The sequence below is a fragment of the Pseudocercospora fijiensis genome (assembly GCF_000340215.1).
Source record: "Pseudocercospora fijiensis CIRAD86 unplaced genomic scaffold MYCFIscaffold_2, whole genome shotgun sequence".
In the NCBI taxonomy this organism is placed as follows: domain Eukaryota; kingdom Fungi; phylum Ascomycota; class Dothideomycetes; order Mycosphaerellales; family Mycosphaerellaceae; genus Pseudocercospora; species Pseudocercospora fijiensis.
The window spans coordinates 4,637,542-4,658,977 of NW_006921533.1; the positions used below are offsets into that span (position 1 = coordinate 4,637,542).

At 39.8% G+C, this 21,436-nt stretch overlaps 1 protein-coding gene across 1 annotated transcript; it reads right to left on the reverse strand.

Moving 5' to 3' along the window:
- Nucleotides 1-28: 28 nt before the first annotated feature.
- MYCFIDRAFT_172080 (uncharacterized protein) lies at nt 29-1,088 on the reverse strand (the record flags this gene model as incomplete). The annotated part of the gene is made up of 8 exons (XM_007925441.1): nt 29-53; nt 82-109; nt 141-260; nt 311-435; nt 482-781; nt 814-930; nt 959-974; nt 1,043-1,088. The coding sequence occupies 8 exons, from the start codon at nt 1,086-1,088 to the stop codon at nt 29-31; spliced, it is 777 nt and encodes a 258-aa protein (XP_007923632.1).
- Between the last annotated feature and the right edge of the window lie 20,348 nt (nt 1,089-21,436).

The following is a 21,436-nucleotide window of genomic DNA, read 5'->3' on the forward strand; positions in this document are numbered from 1 at the left end:
AGTATTCAGGGCCTTATAGCCTCACACCTCACAATGGTGCATTGAAGTGAAACCTCAACAGGGTTTTGAAAAGGCAATCACGGCTTATCTCGCATGGCATTTCTGATGGCTCTCAAAGTCTGTTTGGGTATATCGCACACGATTTACCTTGGGCCTGTCAGGCACCATCTCGGAAGTAGGTCGTGAAGCCGGTATTGGCACAAAGGCGCAAAACAAGAAGTGTAAGACACAAGCACTTGATTCCAATCCTTCACTCCTGTCTTGACATTCATGAGGACACATAGTGCCAGAGAGATAAGCAAATATCAACTCGGAAAGGGCTTTGCGTCTCCGCTCATGGCAGTCCGAACGTGGAAGTCTTCTGAAGAGACAGACGTTTGATCGGTGTTATCCCGCGGCCCTTTCGTGACAAGAGGTCTGCTGGTTGGCCCATCACTGCATTTGTTCATACAACGTTTGCTGAAGGCATTTCGGCGACCACCAAGGACAATATGAAATGAAGCTGGTGCGCTCTTTCATGATCCAGAGAATCATCAGTCGTGCCATTGAGAGACTAGGCTCGGCGTGAGCTTTGGGGTATCGTCCTTGTGGATCGAACCTCGAGAGATCCAATGTTTTGGAAGGGTTTCGCACTTGAGCTAACCTGTGTGCGCCGGAAGCGACCATGGTGCTGAGATGCTTTCTTTTGAACTTGACCGCGTTTTCCTCGGGATTCGAACCCAGATCCTGACGAGCTTGGCCTGGCGAATACAATGATTCTGGGAATTCAGGAGCATGCAGCCTTGCAGGCTCGAGTTCCTGGTCGAAGACCACATAGAGTTCTCGGAATTGATGCCGCTGCCGCTGGCTGAGTTGCGCCGCGATCTAGGATCTCGATATGCAGTGTTGCTCGCAGAGCGTGGATGTGATGATGACCGCAATGGTGTGCGACTGTCTTGCTGTTCCGCTAGAGGAGAACTCCATAGCATACATGTCTGCCATTACAACGGGTCACGTAGGCAGTCGACGAGCTCTACGCCTTCTTAGCTAGGGATTTCTCCACCAAGGAGGCTCGGGTTGGTTGGTTGGTTGGTTGGTTGGTATGTCATTTGAAGCCTATTTGAAGACCCTTGATCTACGCGGCTTATAGATACGTGGCCTAATGCCCCCGCATTAGCTACAATTTGACCCGCTCCGTGCTAATCCTTCGCCTTACTATCGTTATAATTTTATAGACATTCCCGTTAACATTTGATTAGTGTGCCTTTTAATGTCCCTTAGATTAATATATGCCTCTTAACGAATCTTAATAAATAGGCTAATACCTCCTTATATAGCTAGGGGGTTGCTCGCTCGGTTAGGGGTATAGTATATATATATTAGCTTACTAGCAATAGGATTGAGCTACCTATTTGCCGGCGTACTATAGATAAATGTCTATTCTACTACTACCTAAAGCGATAGGTGCACTACCTACTCTAATTAGTAGTTCAAATACGGAGTCTAAGGGTAGTAGTAGTATTATAGGGCGGCTCGGTTTCGATAAGCCGTACGCCCGGTAGTAATAGGCTTTAAAGAGGTTAGTATCTATATCCGGGCTGTTTCGGTCGGTAGTCTTTCGATAGTAGTTTTATTAGTATACTAGCTAGTCGGCTAATTGCTTAGTAGAGTAAATAAATTACTTATATAGCATTGTTTTACGCTAATAGGGGTTCGTATAGCATTTAACTATCTTTGCGGCGAGTGCGTAGTTGTCCTTAGGTGCTCGCTAGGTTCGTTAGCGTATAGTACGCTCTAGAAGGCGTATATAACGCTATTAGGGGCCGAATTAATGTTTCGGTTCGCCTAAGTAGGTGTCCCGAGTTTAGACTTCAATTCTTGTTACTATAAGTCCGTAAGCCCTTCCGCGACCTATAACGGTAGGTAGTCCCTCTAGCGGCTTCGTATTTGCTTAACTGTTCGGTTATAGTCCCTCGTCCCTTTTTTATAGTATACTTTAGCTAGGATTAGCGGTAGCTTAACGGTCTAAGCGGATGTCTTTCGTAGAGCTGCTTACGTAGCGTTAGCTTAGAGCGGTAGTACGCTCTTTATATATAAATACTGTATACTGCTTAACTGTAACCCGGTAATACTATACGGTTACCCGTATAGTAGCCTCCGCGTATCGCTATTTCATCCGAGCCTAGCGGTCCTATTTCGCTACTTTCTTCGCGGCTTTAGCTTCCTTCTTAGAATTTAATGCTGCTTCTTACTTTTGAATTAGGTCGCTATGCTTGGATTCTACGAGCCCTAGATCGATTGCCCTAAATTGCTATAAGACTTTCGCCTTTAGTAATAATAGGGCTGCCTATTATACTATCGCTAGGTTACTAAGAAGGAGGTTGATGTTAGTAATTCGTTTACCGAGGGCTGCCTATATATTGTCTCTATCTTTAGTTAGTCTTAGGCATTCGAGCAGAATATAGGCGGGTGTTTGTCTTTATAGGTCGTATCCTTCGTCGTTAATATAGAGGCCGTAGAATAGGCTACCTACTACGCTAATGCCGTAGAGGTATTAGTTAAGCGCTATCTTTCCGGTCCTTATCTAGGTAATAATGCTTCCTATCGGGCGGCTAGCCTAGTTATATCTTTAAAGGACGTCTTTAGTAATTGTTAGTTAGATTCGGTAGACTCCGCGGCCTATAGTGCCTTCTATCTAGTGTTGTTGCTACTAGTCTTTTAGAAAGATGTCGATTTAGCCTTTAGCCTATTTGCTATCGTTCGTTAGCGAAGAGTAAATTGCTTTAGCCCGGTCTACCGCTTCGGTAGCGAGCTTGTCTGCTAATTTATTGCCTAGTATGCCCGAGTAGCTAGGTATCTATTAAATAGAGATAGGGCATAGTATATAGGGTCGGAGTTCGTAGAACTGTTTAATAGCATCCTAAGCGGTATTAGCGCTAGTATCGCTAATCCGCTATACTAGTCCTCGGTTGTCTATATAGATATAGGCTAGCTCGATAAGCCCGTAGTAAATAATTAATTAGAGGGCTAGTAGCAGGCCGTATACTTCTACGTAGAAGGATAAAGAGAAAGTTGCCGTTCCTAGTAGGCGGGATTCGTAGACTCGGCCGTTAAGGGATACTACTAAGCAGCCTAGCTTGCAGTTGCCCTTCTTGTCTTCCTTAAGTAACCCGTCTATATAAATATAAATGCCCGGCATGCGAGTTGTTTCGTTATGCATCCTAATAGCCTCCTCGGTGTCCTCTAGTACCTTCGTGTTTAGATATTTACCCTATAGTATATTAACGAAGACCTATTAAATTTGGAGTAGCAGTTAGCTACCTGCTACGAGGTAGGTCTGTTTATAGAATGCTAGTAGTATAATCTACTTACGGCGGGTGTCGGCGTTCGCTCTATTAATTAAGTTTGTACTATGTAGGCGGCTAGCTATTCGAATAAATGTCCTAAGGCAGACTAATTGAAGGTATACCTTAGCTAGTTCGATATATAGCTCGGTATAAAGCGCTGCCTGTAATGTAGTTTTAAAGGCTCCTGCTATTTAGTAGGCGGCTATATACTAAATAGCGTTAATAAGTTTGGTCGCCTTCTTTGTATCCGCCGTACCTAGCCGGTACTAGACTAATGCGCTATATGCTAGTAGTAGTCGGATAATCGCTAGGTAGGCTCTATAGACTAAGGTTAGTAAGGCCCCCTACGATAACTTATTAAGTATAGCGAGCACATTAGTTGTTAGGACTAAAGAGGTTACACGTAATTGGCATGTAACCGGGCTCGAGTGAAGCTAGGGTCTCGATGCCTTAGGTAGGGCTTAGCGCTTAGCAGTAGGCCAACTTGCCTGCCTTCCTCCCTCTCCTTCTAGCTCCTTATCGAATACTACTCGTATCTACCACTACCCTATCTACCTGCTAATATACCCTTCTTATATAGTATTCGATCTACCCTTTAAGGGCAGCAGCTAGATAGTCCTTATTTCAAGCTTTTAGCGGTATAGCTACGAACAAGACTAATCTAACTATATTGCGCCCGAAGAACGGGACCTATACGTACTATTCTATCGAAACAACCGTACCAATCATTAAGCAAGGCCTTCTATACGGCCTATTACACTAAGTTAAGCATACTAGGCCGATATCTACTAATTCCGCTATATCCGTATCTTAGGGGCTAACAATATATTATTAGTGTCGCCCCTTATAATAGCCGGTTTATTACGAAATAACAACCGTGCCGCCGCTAGCAGCGCTAGCAATAACAACGCTAGTAGTACAGTTCCCGCTAAAGTGCCTACTAAAGCACCTACTAAAGTACCTCCTGCCGAAGAGCCTACCGTAGGACCTGCTAAAGAAGAACCTGTAATCCTAGGTAATAATCTAGAATTACCTGTTAACGATATTCTTAACAACATTGTTAATCGTCGATATAGCTAACTAGCCTTTAGCCCCTAGCTAGTAGCGAGACTTTAGGAAGCCACTTAAAACAGGCTTACTACCCTACGTCAAGAACAATAGCTAAAGGATAATCTTCTCGAGATTCGCCGCCTATAGGAAGCCCTAACAACTAATGCTAAGCTAACGATAACAAGTCCTCCTCTACCCGTCCCTACTTAAAAGAAGGATGCTAAACTTAAGGACTGTACCGTATTTAACGGCTCTAGTCGAAAGCAATACAACGATTATATACGTAATTGTAAGCTCAACTAGCGAAACGCACTAAGGGCCCTTCTAGATAACTACTTACTAGTCGTCTATGCTATACAATACATTAATAGAGACCTAAAACGTACCTAGGATAACTATTTCGACTCCCTTACTAATTAGACCGCTGTTTAGTAGCAGACCTATAAGACTATTATACTAGACACCCTTAGAAACCCTATACTAAGGCAACAACATACTTAGGACTAGTACCTTCGAGCTAAACAAAAGACTGATTAATCGGCTCGTTTATTTAAGGCCTATTTAAAGACCCTCGAGGACGATCTCCCGGCTAAGACTAATTCTATATAGATCTCTAAGATACGCCTAAAACTCAGGTAGGAGCTTATCCTTAAATTAGACCGCCGTCGTGTGTTCGAACAGGCTAATCTAACGCGTATTTAATTCATAGTCGAAGTAGAAACAGCCGAACGGGCTGTTTAGCTCTAATAACAACTAGAATCGAGGATCCGACTAGCTAGCACTAACCGCGGCAATCGTAGTAGCCGCAGAGGAAACCAAGGTTCCTACTATAACAACAATGCTAACAATAGGAACAGTAACGACCGTAGAAGAGGCCGTAGCCGACGGCTATATAGAGGAGGCCGCGATAGGGGCCGTAGAAGGGGCTCGTATCCCTACAATGCTAACCGCTCTGCTAACAATAATAACAGCTACGGCAGTCTACTAACCGGATTGAAGTGCTTCAACTGTAACAGCACTAGCTATCTACTAGGCCAATGCGACAAACCTAAGGATTAGGCCCGAATCGACCGTACTGCCGCTAAGCACTATAAGCACCTTTTAGCCGCTAATACTACCCCTGTCGGTCCTTCGAAAAAAGAGTAAGCGCCGCACTAACTGTTAGCCTTGTGCGGCGTAAGACTATCGATATTATGCTAGCTATTATACGCACCTATCTCGTATCGGACTCGTATAGCAACAATTATAGAACTAAGGTTACGCTAGACCTAGGAAATTCAGTTAGTGCCCTTATTAGCTATCGCCTAGCTAAGCAATTAGACCTTCGACAACTGCCTAGGACTGACCTGCTAACCCTTGCTTGGTTTAATAACGCTCGGCACTTGACCTACGGAGCCTACTATGTCTATATAGCTCTAAAGGACGACCTCGGAAATGAACGCCTACTAAACTTTACTGCCTACGCGGTAGATATAGACAGCCTCCTATCCGACATTGTTATTAGCAACCCTATTCTTAAGTACTATGCTATAGTTATAGACTTAGGCAGTTAACAATAGCGATTTAGAATCGCTAGGAAAGAGGACATTAAACACATCGATATTAGCGAGTGTCCTAATAATATTAGGGTCCTGTTTATTAGCAACCTAACTCCCGCCTTAGCTAATCTAACTGCCGACCTGCTCGGTAGTAATAACGATAAACTAGTGCCCCCTAATAGCATAGATCCTGAACAGCTTAAGCGCATACTAGAACCTATTCGAGAGACCTACATTAATGTGTTCAAATACTACTTAGCATCGACATTACCTATATTTAAAGAGACGGATTATAAGATTAATATTATAGAGGGCAAAGAGGTCCCTTTTAGACCCCTCTATAACCTTAGTAAACGAGAGCTTGCTATATTGCGTAAGTACCTAGAGGAAAACCTAGCTAATAGCCGGATACGGTATAGTAACAGCCCTGCTAGTGCCCCTATCCTATTCGTACTAAAGAAGGATAGTAGCCTGCGCCTCTATATCGATTATCGTAGGCTTAATGCTGTTACTATTAAAGATCGCTATCTACTTCCTCTTATTAATAAGACCCTCGATCGCCTTTCTAGTGCTTACTACTACACTATATTAGACATTAAGGATGCATACTATCGCATCCGCATCCGTAAGGGTAATAAATAGAAAACAGCCTTCCGTACCCGCTATAGCTATTTTAAGTATCTAGTTATACTATTTAGGCTAGCAAACGCCCCTGTAACATTCTAGTCCTATATCAATCGGGCCCTATTAGGCCTATTAGATCACCTCTATATAGTTTACCTAGATAACATCCTAGTTTACACGCACTTATCTAATATTGCAGAACACTAGGCTGTAGTACGAAAGGTCCTCGACCGCCTGCGGGCCTATAGCCTATATTACAAGCCTTCTAAATGTACCTTTGCTGCTAAGGAGGTGTCCTTCCTTAGCTTCCTCGTATTAACTAAGGGTGTTAAGGCTAATCCTAATCGAATTAAGACTATTACTAAATGGCCAACACCTACTAGTATTAAAGAGCTTTAATTATTCCTAGGTTTTGCTAACTTCTACCGTCGATTTATCGAAGGTTACTCGCGGCATATAATACTACTAACGGAACTTACTAAAACTAAGGCCAATCTATCTAGAGAGTTTAAATAGACTAACGGGGCATAAGCCGCTTTTAACGGTCTAAAGCAGCGCTTTACTAAAGTCCCCTTATTAGTAATTACACTATTTCGTACTAAATAAGTAGATCCGAATTAAGACTAACGCTTTATAGTTCGCTATATCGGCTATTATATCCTAGCAATTAGATGATAACTATTACTAGCACCCGATTGCCTTCTTCTCGAGGAAGATAATCGATGCTAAGCGTCGCTACGAGACCTACGAGCAAGAGCTCTTAGCTATTGTCGAGGCCTTTAAGCATTAGAGGCATTACCTCGATAGGGCCTAATATACGATATAGGTCTATACAGACTATAACAACCTCCGTAGCATCACTAAGGTTACTAGAGTTATAGGTCGACAGGCTAGATAGGCCGTCTACCTCGCTAGGTTTGATTTTGATATAGTATATCGGCTAGGCGTAAGCAACCCTACTAATAGCCTATCGAGGCGACCTAATTACGATAGCGGGACTTAGCAATCTATTAATTTATTGTTTCCAACCCTATAGCATAAGATTGCTATAGCCCGTATTGTTAATAAGCACGCGTAGGATAAGCGGCTTACCGGACTCCGCGACGGCTTAAAGCATATTAATGCTCTTACTATATTAACAGTGCGTATTAAGGTAAGGGCTAAGGACACAGATAGGAGAAGTTATAATAACTCCCTAGTCGACATCGTAATATATAGTAATAGCGATAGTACTAATGCAGTTAATCCGGCTGCTAGTGCTATTAGATATATATAATACGTACCTCGTTTAATAGCGAGGGTGCTATTAAATAACCTTACGAATAGGGATAGTTAATCGTTTATAGATAAGCTGTTACGGGCTTAGCAGAGGGACGCCTTTGCTGCTAAACGTATAGACAAGCTTATAAGTAGGCGAAAGACTCGATCTAGTAAGAGTAACAATTAGTCGATCGATAACAAAGGTTATTTGAAGTTTAAGGGCAGATACTATGTCCCCGCTAAACATTCGATCCGATAAGAACTTCTCAAGCGACACTATAATAGTGAGCTTGCCGGTTACTATAGTATAGAGAGGTCGCACGAGCTACTATCGCGTACATACTACTAGCTAAATAGTAAGCGGGACATAAAGGACTACGTAAACACGTGTGCCGTATGTTAACGAGTTAAGGCACTAAAGCATCAGCCTTTTAGCGAGTTGTCCTTATTACTAATCCCTTATAAGCCATTTACAGAGCTTATAATAGATTTCATTACAGGTCTTCCCTTTGCTAAGCGAAGAGGAAGCAAAGACATCTTTAACGCCATCCTAGTCGTTATAGACCGGTTTACTAAGGGCGCTCGATACATCCTAGCGCGCAAGGATTAGACTGCTATTAATATAGTAGAGGCGCTGTAGACTAACATCTTCTGTACCTATTAGGGGATCCCTAAAGGGATAGTCTCTAACCGAGGCTCGACATTTATATCTTATTATTAGAGTGAGATTTGCCTATAGCTAAGACTTAAGCATCGCCTGTCTATAGCATTCTATCTACAAACAGATAGTCAAACCGAAAGGCAGAATGCTACGCTGCAGCAGTACCTGCGTAGCTACATTAATGAGAACCCTAATAACTAGGTCAATCTCCTATAGCCTATAGAATTCGTATATAACAACAGTGTATACTTATCCACTAAGGTTTTACTATATATAGCTATAATAGGCTAGAACGCCGCCTTACTATAAGACCTATTTACCTCGCTCGAGGCCGAGCGTAAGGAAAGGGAAGCGCGTTAAGTACTAATACCTAAGACGCTAGCGGCTATTAAGAGGGTTCAAAAGATGCGAGAAATTCACGCTATAATAGCTAACAAACTAGCAAAGGCCTAGGCCTATTAGAAGGCCTACTATAACAAACACTATACGCTAATAACCTTCAAACAAGGCGACATAGTTATACTTAGTACGAAGAACCTCCGCATCCGCAAACACCTATTACCTAATAGCAAAACACGCCCCAAACTGGCACTAAGGTATATTAGTCTATTCCGCATTCGAGAAGTTAAGGGCTCCTCCGTATAGGCCTATTAGTTATAGCTTCCTCCTTATTACACTATCTATAATACCTTCTATATATCCCTCCTTAAGCTATATTACCTACGCGAGGGGGATAAAGCCCCTACTAAACACGAAGATATACTAGCGGATAGTAAAGAGCTGTAGTCTATAGAACGTATCCTAGATTATCGGACTAGGCGAGGCAAGAAGGAGTACCTCCTAAGATAGCAAGGCTATTTACCTAAATAGGACTCGTAGGAGGCCGAAGACTCGTTTAAGGATATAACTAAGTTATTAGATAAGTATTGGACTAGTATAAAGAACAAGAAGAAGGCTAAGGGCCTATAATGTCGCCTAGGAATAATGCTACCCCCGGGGTGCTATTAGCTAACTAATTAGAGGCCGGCAAACTAGGACAATAAGACTATACTAGGCGCGCTACGACGCGTCTATTAATTAATCGTATACTCTTTTAAGGACTCTACCTCTTTACTAACGCGCCCTATAGGTCCCCCTCTTGTTCCCTTATTCTGTCGGGGCCTCGAGGCCTAGGCAATCGGCGAAGACGATACGGCCGGCGCGGCTATATTAGTAACGGTATTGCGGAGTATATTATTAGTCGAAGAAGGAAATCGAAAGCAAGGTGAAGTTAGCGCTAAGACGACTAGCGCTGCTATTGTTAACATCACTTACTGTTATCGCTACGCCTATAGACATAACCTTACCTATACTACGAGCCTAAGGCACCCTTAATCAAAACTTTAATTAAAGCCTTAAGCCTGTTAAAGGTTTGATCAAAACTTTAAGGCTAAGTTAAAACTTTGACTAAGTTAAAAGATTAAGCGACTAATAGACTAACTAAGGGCAAAACTATAGAGCTAAGCTAGCCGGGGTCGATCTTGCGGACAATAGGTTACTCCTCGATCTTTCCGACCCTTTAAGCGAGGCGAACCTCTACTACTGCACTTACAATAGCCTTCACCTATAGAAACTAGAAGAACTGAGTTTTTTGAAAAGATATAATTAGTTGACACTTGAAGGCTACTAAACCTAACTAATTTAGGCTAGCGAAACTACGATAGTAAATAATAGCCCTCGTAATAATAAGAACAACCCTCGGAACGGACAAACCCTCGGAGCGGACATTTCTAGGTCTGTTAGAGTAGACGCAAAGAACTCGTACGACATTACTTAGAACGGAGGCAGTGCTGCAATACCTCGTACGTCTACCTATTATAGTAGGGAAGACGCGCTCGTATTATAATTAGTCGATAGCCCTCAATTCTTATAGATATATATTACTTTATAGTTCATTATATATAGAGATAGCGTAGTTAGAGTTGTATATTGTGTTGTTTAGAGGTGAAGTTTAATATAGTTATATAATCGGTGGTTATACGTTCGATTTAGCGCGGACTAAGCGACTTATTAGACCTACTAAGTTAGCAGTAATAGAGGTTAAGGCTAGAACAAAGACCGGCTACGAGGGCGCGGCCTTTAGAAGGGAAGCGTATATTAGGACTAAAGAGGTTATACGTAATTAGCATGTAACCGGGCTCGAGTAAAGCTAGGGTCTCGATGCCTTAGGCAGGGCTTAGCGCTTGGCAGTAGGCCAACTTGCCTGCCTTCCTCCCTCTCCTTCTAGCTCCTTATCGAATACTACTCGTATCCACTACTACCCTATCTACCTGCTAACATACCCTTCTTACATTAGTCTTCTTCGCTACCTTCGTTTTAATATCTTTTTAGTATACTACGAAGGTAAGCCTCGAGTCTAGGGTAACTCCTAGTATTTTAACTGCCTCTAAGGGTTGAATTATAGTGCCTTAAAATGTAATAGGAAAGGCAGTCGTACGTACTGTCTAGTAACGAGAGCTAGGTAGGTAAAAGTAAATTAATTGGAATTTGGCCGGCGCGAATATTGCTACGTATTGTACTAACTAACGTTCGCAAATCGTAACTAGTCGTTTTATAGTATTCTCTACTGCCTCTACCGTAGGTCCGGTAACTAGCATTATAATATCGTCGATCTAGGCGACTAATGTGTTGTTTTCTACCTAGCTCGTCTGTTCTACTAAGTCTGCGTTAAAGATTATAAAGAGCGGTAGCGAGAGTAGTAAACCTTATAGTATTCTAACGGTAACTTCTGCCTCCGGAGCTATAATATTAGGTAGCCGGAGTTTCGTTCTACGGCCGGTAAGAAAGCTCTATATCTATTCGGCTAGTTTACTACCGAGTCGTCTCCTACGTATATTATAGAGTAGTCCTTAATATAAGACGTAGTTAAATGCGCCGGAGATGTCGAGTGCTAGGGCTAAGGCGTAGCCGCCTTACTGCTATGTATCTGCTATTAGTTTAATAAGGGTATAGAGTGCCTCGTCTATTACGTAGCCTTTTCGTCCGCTAAAGTAGCTAGTCGGTAGTCGGTAGGATGCCTTAGGTTTCGAATGCCTAGTATAGTCGTTCGGCGATAATGCTTTCGAGGTATTTACTAATCGTATTAAGTAGTACGATTAGACGGTATCCCTTCGGTGTTGCTAGGTCTTTGCCGGGCTTCTAAAGGGCTACTATCGTTAATATTCGGAGCGCTTATAGGTAGTAGCCGACCCGGAGGGATATATTAAACAATGCCGTAATATATATATAGAAGGGCGTAGGCTCTAAGTCGTCTTTATTATTCTTACTCTAGTAGCGGGCGCTCGCTATAGAGTTAGTAGTGCTGTCCGTATCTATATCTTCGCTACTGCTAGCGGTAGTATAGTTGCTACTCTCGCTGCTCTCGTCGTCCGAGTCTACCTAGCTATCTTCGAATAGTAATAGGTACATTAATGCCCTTTTAATAATCTCCGCTAGAATGCCGTCTAGTCCTAGGGCCTTCCTAGTAGCTATCTTTCTTACCGCTAGGGCGACCTCGTATAGCGTAATCGGTAGGTATTAAATAGGCTCCGGGTACTTAAAATTTAGTATAATATCGGCTAAGTCGGCCTATCTCTACGCTAGGAAGAAAGCTAATTCGAGGAGCTTTGCTTTATCGTAGCTAGATATAATTAAATAACTATTGTGTTACATTGTCGGGAAGTAAGAGGTCCGCGGGCACCCCTAGTTAGATTTCTACTTAATTACTCGCTAGAGTCGTAGGAGGTTGTTATCGTAGGCCGCTATATCTTACCTAAATTAGTCTCTCTTCTACGCGCGGAGTTGTCGTTTATATTCGCTATATAGTTCTTAGTACCTTTCGTATTCTAGTCCGCTAGTAATCTAATAGCGCCTAAGGCGCCTTTTAAGTTGCCTAGTCTCTCGTCGTAGTATTAAGAATTCGGAGGTCTAGCTAGTCTTCGTTCTACCCTCTATATAGCGGGCTGTTAGTACTGCTTCTTTAATAGCCTAGTAAAGAATCGCTTATAGCCTAATTACATATTTATCGAGTCGTTCGGGGGTGTCGAGTTCTTCTATACTTAGTACTTAGAGTTAGTATAGATAGGCGAAGAGGGCGTAAATATCGGTTTGTTTCTACTTCCGCCTCGGCTCTTTATATAATATCGCCGGCAGGCTCGCAAAAGCGAAGGTAGATTCAATTAGTAGGTAGTCGGAGTCCTAGTCGTATTCGGTACTAACTAAGAGGCTACGGTATATAATCGTTAGTAAATAGAATACTAGGTCTAACGTTAATGCCCCGCCGTCCCTTAGATTAATTCGCGTTGTCTACCCTATAGGTACTACCTATGCTAGCCGGCAGTCGTTAGCTATTTAGTTTAGTTGCCTACCTCGGGCGTTGTTTAGTTTGTCCGGTATCTATCTTTAATAGTATATATTGAAATCGCTAACTAGGATAGTATATAGCGTAATATATATTACAAAGTACTAGATAACTGTAGAGTCGTTATCGATTAGCGGCTAGTAGGCATTAATTATAGTAAGTGTTTGCTAGCCTAACCGGACTGTGATTTTATAAACGTATTCCTCGGTTAGGTACGTTATCTATTTACTCGTATCCTATCGTTTAGTAATAAATGTAGCTACCCTTGCATCTAGTTTGCTAGCGAAGAGTAACTAGAAGAGACCCCGCTATAGTTAGTACGTAAGTATATAGCCCTCGTTTTGCCGATTTAGGTAGGGTTCTTATATAGCTATAATATCGTATTCGTGTATCTAAGGGCTATTAAAGAGGGCTACTGTTTAGTAGAGGCTGCCGGCTACGTTATATTATAGGATGCGTAATGTTTTAGGCAGCGGTAGGTCTACCGGTCTCGGACGTTGTCGTAGCTATCCGGTTAAAATAGGGTATCTTAAGACTCGTCGCTGCTGCTACCGCTAGTTCCCGCCTCGCTCGAACTCGTATCGCTATCGTTTATAGCTATAGGGTCCCCCTATACCGGTTAGAGTATCTATTCGTCTTCGGTTAGTACTTTTTGCGGTAATGCTTAAATTAGCGCTATAGTTAAGCGGCGAGTAACCCGCTTTAGTTAGTTCTCTTTGTCGCTCTCTAAGTTGCGTTTAGAGGCGCGTTTCCGCTTAAGGCTTTTAGCCTTCTTCTTAGCAATTTTAGCGGCTACCTATTAGCCGCTTTGCGTAAGGGTTTTAATTCGCTTGCCTTGTCCCTATTCGAGTGTTTTAAGCTACTCGAGGTCGCTAATTAAGTCTCCTATACTAGAGTCTGCGCTAGATTGCTAGCCGTTAGCGTAGAGTTAGGTTATGTCTTCCTTAACTAGTTGCTTTTGTTTCCTCGCCTTAGCGCGCTCCCTAGCTTATTCGGCCTATAGTAGGGCCTTAACCTCTCTAGCTTTCAACTTTAGCTCTTTAATGTAGAGCGCTAAGTTTTTAAGCGGAGAGAGCGGTATATCTTTCTATAGTAATAATAGTATAGTAGTTAGCGGGTATTCCTAGTAGATATCTAGGTCGGCGAACACTTTAACCTAGTTCTACGTAGAGGGGACTCTATCTAGGTAAGGTATTAGGACGGCGGGCGTAGGCGAAGAAGACACTAAATTTGCTTTAGCGCTTAGTGCGGCAGCTGTTGCTTTTACTATACTACTGCTAGGTTCTAGGACGCGTAGGACGCGTTGTTTACCTAAGTCCGAATAGGGCCTCTCCGGCAGGTCCTTGTCGCTTTATAGGTCTATATTAGGGGGCGTAATACAGCTAGTTTGTTTTAATTGTGCCCCTAGTATTTTAGCTTAGCTGTTTTCCGGGTCTCGCGGCTCGCCTACTTGTATTACTACTCGAATGCCCTATCGCTCTATTAGTTGTTCCTCTATAGGGATATTAAACCTTATATAGTGTTCTCGCGTCCCTACTGCCTTTGCTTTTGCCTTCCTTCTCTCGAGGCAGCCCTCGCTAAATGCTATATATATACCTTTGCATAGTATATAGTATAGTAGTATACCTAGTAGGCACGCCTCCTTCTTATATAGCCTAGTATAGAGCGGGCATCGATCTAGTATACGGTACCGGGTTCTAATATAACTATATAGTTAGCATTTGAAGCACTACTAAATTCTAGCGCTAGATTCGAAGATCTCGGCGATATATAGGCTACTATACTAACGTATGCCTCGTTCTAGTATCTTGTTAGCGTTAGATGCCCTCGTGAAATATAGTAGAATCGACGACGTTAGTTTAGTAGCCGCTCTGTTCTTTACTAGCTATCCGATATAGGTAATTGCTCCGTTCGGGATTAATAAGCTATTTTAAAGTAAGATTTCCTTAATAGCTTTCTATTTGCCCGCGGCATATATGCTAATTATGCGTATTAGTATGCTATAGACGACTAGAGGGTATATTTAGGTAATAATAGTAGTTCCTAAGCCTAGTTTATTTAGGAATAGTACGGATTGCCTAATAAATTGCTCTCTCTCCGTATAGCCGTTAAAGTATAGTTCGAGGTCTCCTAATAGGAGTTGTTTAGCGGCGCCAACTTGTACCTAAACGCCTTGGTTTCTCGCGTTCTTATTAATTAGAGAGAGTATTCGGAAAGGCTCCTAGTCTACTATCCTTAGTGCCTTCTATACTAATAGGTTAGGTATTTTAATCCTAAGGGTATAGACTGTCGCCGGTTCTATTTGCTATTGTCTATAGCCTAAGTTAGAGTTCCGTAGAGAGAGTACCGCCTTTTAGACTACCTAGGTAGATTCGCGTATTATAAGTATATTACCTCGCGGATATGTTCTTATATATTGTAGTATTTCCTTTCCTACGGCCGTTATAGTAACTAGCTACGAATGAATGTTATATAGCATTGTACTAATATCGTTCGTCGCGTAGTTGTTTATTTGAGACGCGTAGTTTAGTCTAAACTCGAGCAGCTTATCTAGGACCTAAAGCGCGTCTAATTTAGTCGGTCTCTTTCTAGGCTCGCCCTTTGACTATGTCTTAAGCTCCTAGCAGTGCTTCGTAAAGAGTATAGTATTGTCTTAAATTAAGGTAGTATTAAGTATCTTTAGTGTTATTAGTCGCTAGTTTGTTTTAATCGGACGCGTCGCGGGACTTATTTTAGCGACAGTAAGGTAGCGTCTCGTCGTATCGCGAAAATATTAGTACTAGCGGAATCGTTACGTCGTAGCGGTCAACTTGATGTATATTATAGTGTAGTGTGGGTTACTTAGTGCAAAAGGTTTTTCAAGGAGGCTCGGGAGGTCGTTAGATTAATGTGTAACGTATGCCTACATAGCCGATAGGAACTAGTTAGGCTACGCTTAGGGGCGAACTCTATCCCTCGATATAGTAAGGCATAGGGAAGCCAAACATCGTATAGCCTACTCTGATTCACTCCTAGCCTGAGATGTAAAAACCTTAGTAATTGTAATAGTAATAGTAAATAGTAAATAGTAAAGTCAAATTGGCAATAGTAATAGTAATAGTAATAGTAATTCTACAGAAAAGTCTACAGCAACAGTAATAGTAACAGTAATAGTAATTACTATTTAGTAATTACTATTACTATAGTAATTACTATTATACTATTTAGTATAGTGAGTTGTATTCTATACGAGTCCTAGTATTTATTTTTCTAGAATATATTATAATATTTACTATAGATATATCCAGTAAAACTATAGAGATATTAATTTTTAAAATTCCAATAATAAATTCTTATAGAAATTAATATCTTTATAGTTTTTATAGATGAACTATTAAAACAAAGTCTATATATAGTTAAAAAAATCTAGTTTTTTTTTAAGATTTAAACGAAGTAGATTATATTACTAATACTAGTAAATTAAACAAAACAGAATTTAGAAAGAACTGCTTATTTATTAGGAATTACTATTATACTACTTATTATAGTAAAGTGTATTATATATAAGTCCTAATACTTTTTTTTCTATAATATATTACAATATTTACTAGAGCTATATCTAGTAAAACTATAGAGAACTTAATTTTTAAACGTTTTAGAATATATTTTTAAAGAAATTAATATCTTTATAGTTTTACTAGATACACTATTTAAAAAAAATCTATATATAGCTAAAAAAAATCTATTTTTTTTATATCTAAACTAAGTAGGTTATATTACTAATACTAATAAACTAAAATATATTAAATAAATTAATATTTAAAGAGAATTAATTATTTATTAGTAATTACTATTATACTATTAATTATAATAAAGTGCATCCTATATAAGTCCTTATTTTGATTTCTTTTAAATATATTATAATGTTTTCTAAAGCTATATCTAGTAAACCTAGAGAGATATTAATTTTTAAATATATTAGAATATATTATTAGGAAAATTAATATCTATATAGTTTTACTTAACGACCGTAGAAGAGGCCGTAGCCGACGGCTGTATAGAGGAGGCCGAGATGGCAGCGAACAATCAGAGACGAAGGGAAGACAGCTAAGAAGGAAGGGAGGACGAATAGAAAGCACTATATACTAGGGCAGAGGAGGTACTAAAGGCAGAAGATGGAAGAACCCCTAAGAGGGCATATAGGATAATGATTTCAGAACTCCTTAGAGGACTAAAAGCAATCTACAACTAGGCAAGCTACGTAATTATAAAGGTAGCTAATACAGTCGTAGCAAAGATTACGAAGAAATAATAGGAGACTAGCCTAAACTACCGCACCTAGGTAGTAGTAGCTAGTTAGGAGGCGCTAAAACCCCCGAGGATAGTAGTTCGAGTCTATATTACGGACCTATAGGAGCAAAAGGAAATCTAAGGACTTATAGGGAAAGAGATTATAGAAAGAATTGCAGTTAAAGAGGTAATTAGGGCTAGGAACGAAGGTAAAGGGGTAATTAAGCTGTTTATAGTATAAGAGCAGGACAAAAAGAAGCTAGAAATACAAAAAGAATAGACAACTAAGATAGGGAAAACAGTAAAGGTCTCCTAATAGCAATTTATAATTATAGCCTATAGTATAATAAGAAGCTTTAAGGAAGAACAGGATATTAAGAGCCTATAGAGACAAAACTAAGCTATATACCTAGGCCTAAAGATTACAAAAGTAGTATAGATTAAAAGGAAAATCGAAGAGACTAAGAAGCAGTCTTCCCTAATTATCTAGGTAGGGAGTATAGAGCAGGCTAATATAGTACTAGACTAGGGGTTGTTCTAGGACTTTAAAAGATTAGAAACAGAGATATATAGAAGCAACTATAGGATAATGCAGTGCTTTAAATATTAACACTATAGACACTTAGCAGCTAAATATATAAAGACAACCAATACCTGCTCCTATTATATAGGGGAGCACTAGGTTAAAGAATATAAAGCATATAAGGGAGAAGCAAGATATATATACTATACTAAAAGACACCCCTCTTAGGCGAAGGAATGCCTAGTAAGAATATAGGTAGCTAGGAAAGCAAAGGAAGCTAGAATCAATATACTAAAAAGATATATAATAAGCTAGGGCAGCTAGGTATAGAAGCAACCTAGCTAAGTGCTACAAAAGAGGTCTAGGCAAGATAATAGGTTTACATTTAGGGCCTTATTAGCATAAGAGAGTCACTAGTAACTAGGGAGACTAAGATACCTTAATATTACAGAAAAGGAAGTAGGGCAGACAAAGCTTAGTTAAATGTTAGTCTAAAGTAAGGGAAGACTAAAGGAAAACTTATAGGGAAATAATATAGATGAAACCTAATAAACATTGTAACATTACTAAACATTATATAGTACAATATTAATAAGAGCAAAGACAAGGTACAGAGGAGCTTCCTTCAAGTACTAAACCTAAAAGAATATTACATTATTGCAATCTAAGAGCCCTAGCTTAACCTATATACAAAGAGACTAGCAACAGTTAAAGACCTAAGATACTACCTAATTATCTACAACTAGGGAGCCCTAAGGACATATATCTATATTAGCAAGGAGATAGATATAGAGACCTAGTAGGCTATACTATAGGAGGATAGGGACCTGACATTAGTTTAAGTAGAGATATCCTAAGGTACAATCTAAGTTTACTATATATACAACCTACTACTAGACTTAAGAAGTAGTACCTAACTAAAAACCCTAGAAAGACTACTTAGAGTTCTCTAGGGGAATACCTACTAAATCCTACTTAGGGATTTCAACCTCTACTACCCCCTCTAGGGCTTAGACTTTACCCTAGCTTACTACTTCCTAGTAGGAAGACTAATTAATATATTAGAGAGGGAAGGAATAGAAATTGTTACCCTAAAGGGACTAATTACTTAGGAGGCAAGAGGAAGCAGCAGCACACTAGACCTATACTTTATATTACATTAGATTAGGAATAGGATTACAAGATGCAGGGTTAACTAGGAACTAGAAGAATTATTAGACCACTTCCCGGTACAGATTAAGCTAAATGTCTAAGCCAATTAGGAAAGGGAACTAGAGGAGAAGCTCAACTAGAAAGGTACCTAATAGGGCAGGATTAGGGAGGAACTAGAAAGGGACCCAAAACTAGAGGAACTCTTAACAAAGTACCTACTAAGGCTAGAGGATATTAATAAGGCAGTAGAAGAACTAATAGGAATCCTAAGATAGGTAGCTAGAAAGTATACCCTAGCAAAGAAACATTTACTATACTAGCAACTATACTAGACTAGTAAGTGTATAAGGAAGGTTAAAGTAGCAAGAAAGGCTAGGAGATAGTAGATATAAACCTATACCTAGGAAGTATAGGACAACTATAATAAAGCCTGCTAGGAAAAGAAGATCTAGATTAAGAAAGATAAGATACAAGAATAGAGATCTATAATAGGAATAATTATAAAGAAACTAGAGGAGATATAGAGGATAGCTAAATAGGCAAGGAGACCTAAATAGGACAAGGATATACTACTACAATTCCCGGATATTATAGACTAATAAGGACAAATATAGACTATAATAGAAGGGAAAGCAAGAGCCCTAGGCTACTACTTCTTCTATAGAGAAGTATAAGCAGACCTATTAGATATAAAGGAGAAAGAACAAGAGACTCTACTATTAGGTATACTAAGAGATACCTAAGTCAAACCCGAAACTATTAAAAGGATCCTAAAGAAAATTCTAGGCAATAAGGTACTAGGAGAAGACAAGATCTATAACAAACTCCTAAAAGTATATAGGAAGGGGCTAGCCCTAGCACTAGCTAATATCTTTTCATAAAGCCTAGTACTAGGACACTACCTAAGACTATTTAGGAAGTCCCTAATAGTAGTGCTAAGGAAGCCTTAGAAGGAAGACTATATATAGCTTAAGGCCTATAGACTAATAGCCCTACTTAATATAATAGGTAAGGTACTAGAAAAAATTGTCGCTAAAAGGCTAATAACCTTTGCCGAGGAAAGGAATATCCTTCCTAAAGGCTAGATAGGAGGAAGAAAGAAGAGGTTAATACTAATAGCTATAGAACTAATTATAGAATAGATTAAGCATATCTAGCACTATAGTTAAAACTAGGTAGTAACCCTCCTCTCCCTTAATATCTTAGGAGCCTTTAACAATATCTCCTATAAAAGGCTCCTATATATACTTAAATAGAAAGCTATACTAAACTAGATAGTCTAATTTATCTAGTCCTTCCTATAGGAAAGATTAATACAGCTTATTCTAGGCAAATTCAAATCAGACCTAATACTAACTAAAAAGGGAATCCCTTAAGGATTAATACTCTCCCTAATCCTCTTCCTTATCTTTATAGTAAACCTACTCCTACTCCTAGAATTAAAAAACATATTAGTATTAGGGTTTGTAGATAACATAAACATCCTAGCCTAGTCTAAGACAATAGAAACTAACTGCAAGATCCTAGAAGAGAAGCACTAAGAGTACGAAAAATAGGCAAGGAGGTATAGAGCAAAATTCGCCCTAGAAAAGTACTAGCTTATCTACTTTAGTAAGGCTAAATCAACCTATAATATAAAGCAATCAATTACTATCTAAAGCTTTAAAACCCAACTATTAGCAGAGCTTAGGGTACTAGGGGTCTAGCTAGATCTAAAACTAAATTAGGGACTGTAAGTAAAGAAGGCAAAGTAGAGGGCAGATGCTAATATACAATCTATCAATAGGCTTATAGCCTCTATATAGGGGGCTATATTCGAGAAAGCCAAAGTTATATACAAAGCAATTATCAAGCTAGCAATGCTATATAGAGTATAGATATAGATAGATAGATAGATATTTCATTTGCCTATTGTAGTGCCTTTCGGCCTATATAGGTCTGTTTCTATATATTGTTTTAGGTAGGAAACTAACTTAGTTAGTAAAAACCTCCCTCCTATCCTATTTATAAGTGTTGATCTTCCTTGTTTCCTTATTCTCCTTCCTCTAGGGTATACTAGTGTTATAGTTATTACCCTCTAACTACCTTGCCTACTACCTTGCCCTTCTTTCCCCTTCTTCTTCCCTCCTTCTTATCTACTCCTTAGTTTCCCTTACTAGTGCGAATTGTTGTATAAATCCCTATTTAATGATCTACTTTACTATCCTCTTTAGGTCTTCTTTGCTCTAGATTAGCTTATCGTATTCCCTTTCTATTGCTTTTTGTCTCTAATCGCTTCTGCCTTCTAACTATTAAGGGCAGACTAGCAGTATATACTTAGGGTTCTAAGATTAGTAGCTATATTAGCAAGCCCTGCTTTTAATTCCTAGGACGTTTCTTCTAAATAGGTAAGATCTGAATCTAATATATTTAGATCTGATTTAGATAGCTAGGCTTGCCTCGGCCCTGTTTAGGTCCTTATAGAGCTAGTAGTTATGTTAACTAAATTTGATTAGTACCTTTAGGGTTCCTAGTCTAACTTGTGTTTTGTTCTATTCCTGCTCCTATAGGTATCTAGCAATTAATTCTACTAGGCTTTGTTTCTCTCCCTTTAGCTTGTCTTCCTTTAGCCTTATATTTAGTCCCTAAAGCTCTTTTTCTAGCATTTCTCTTGTT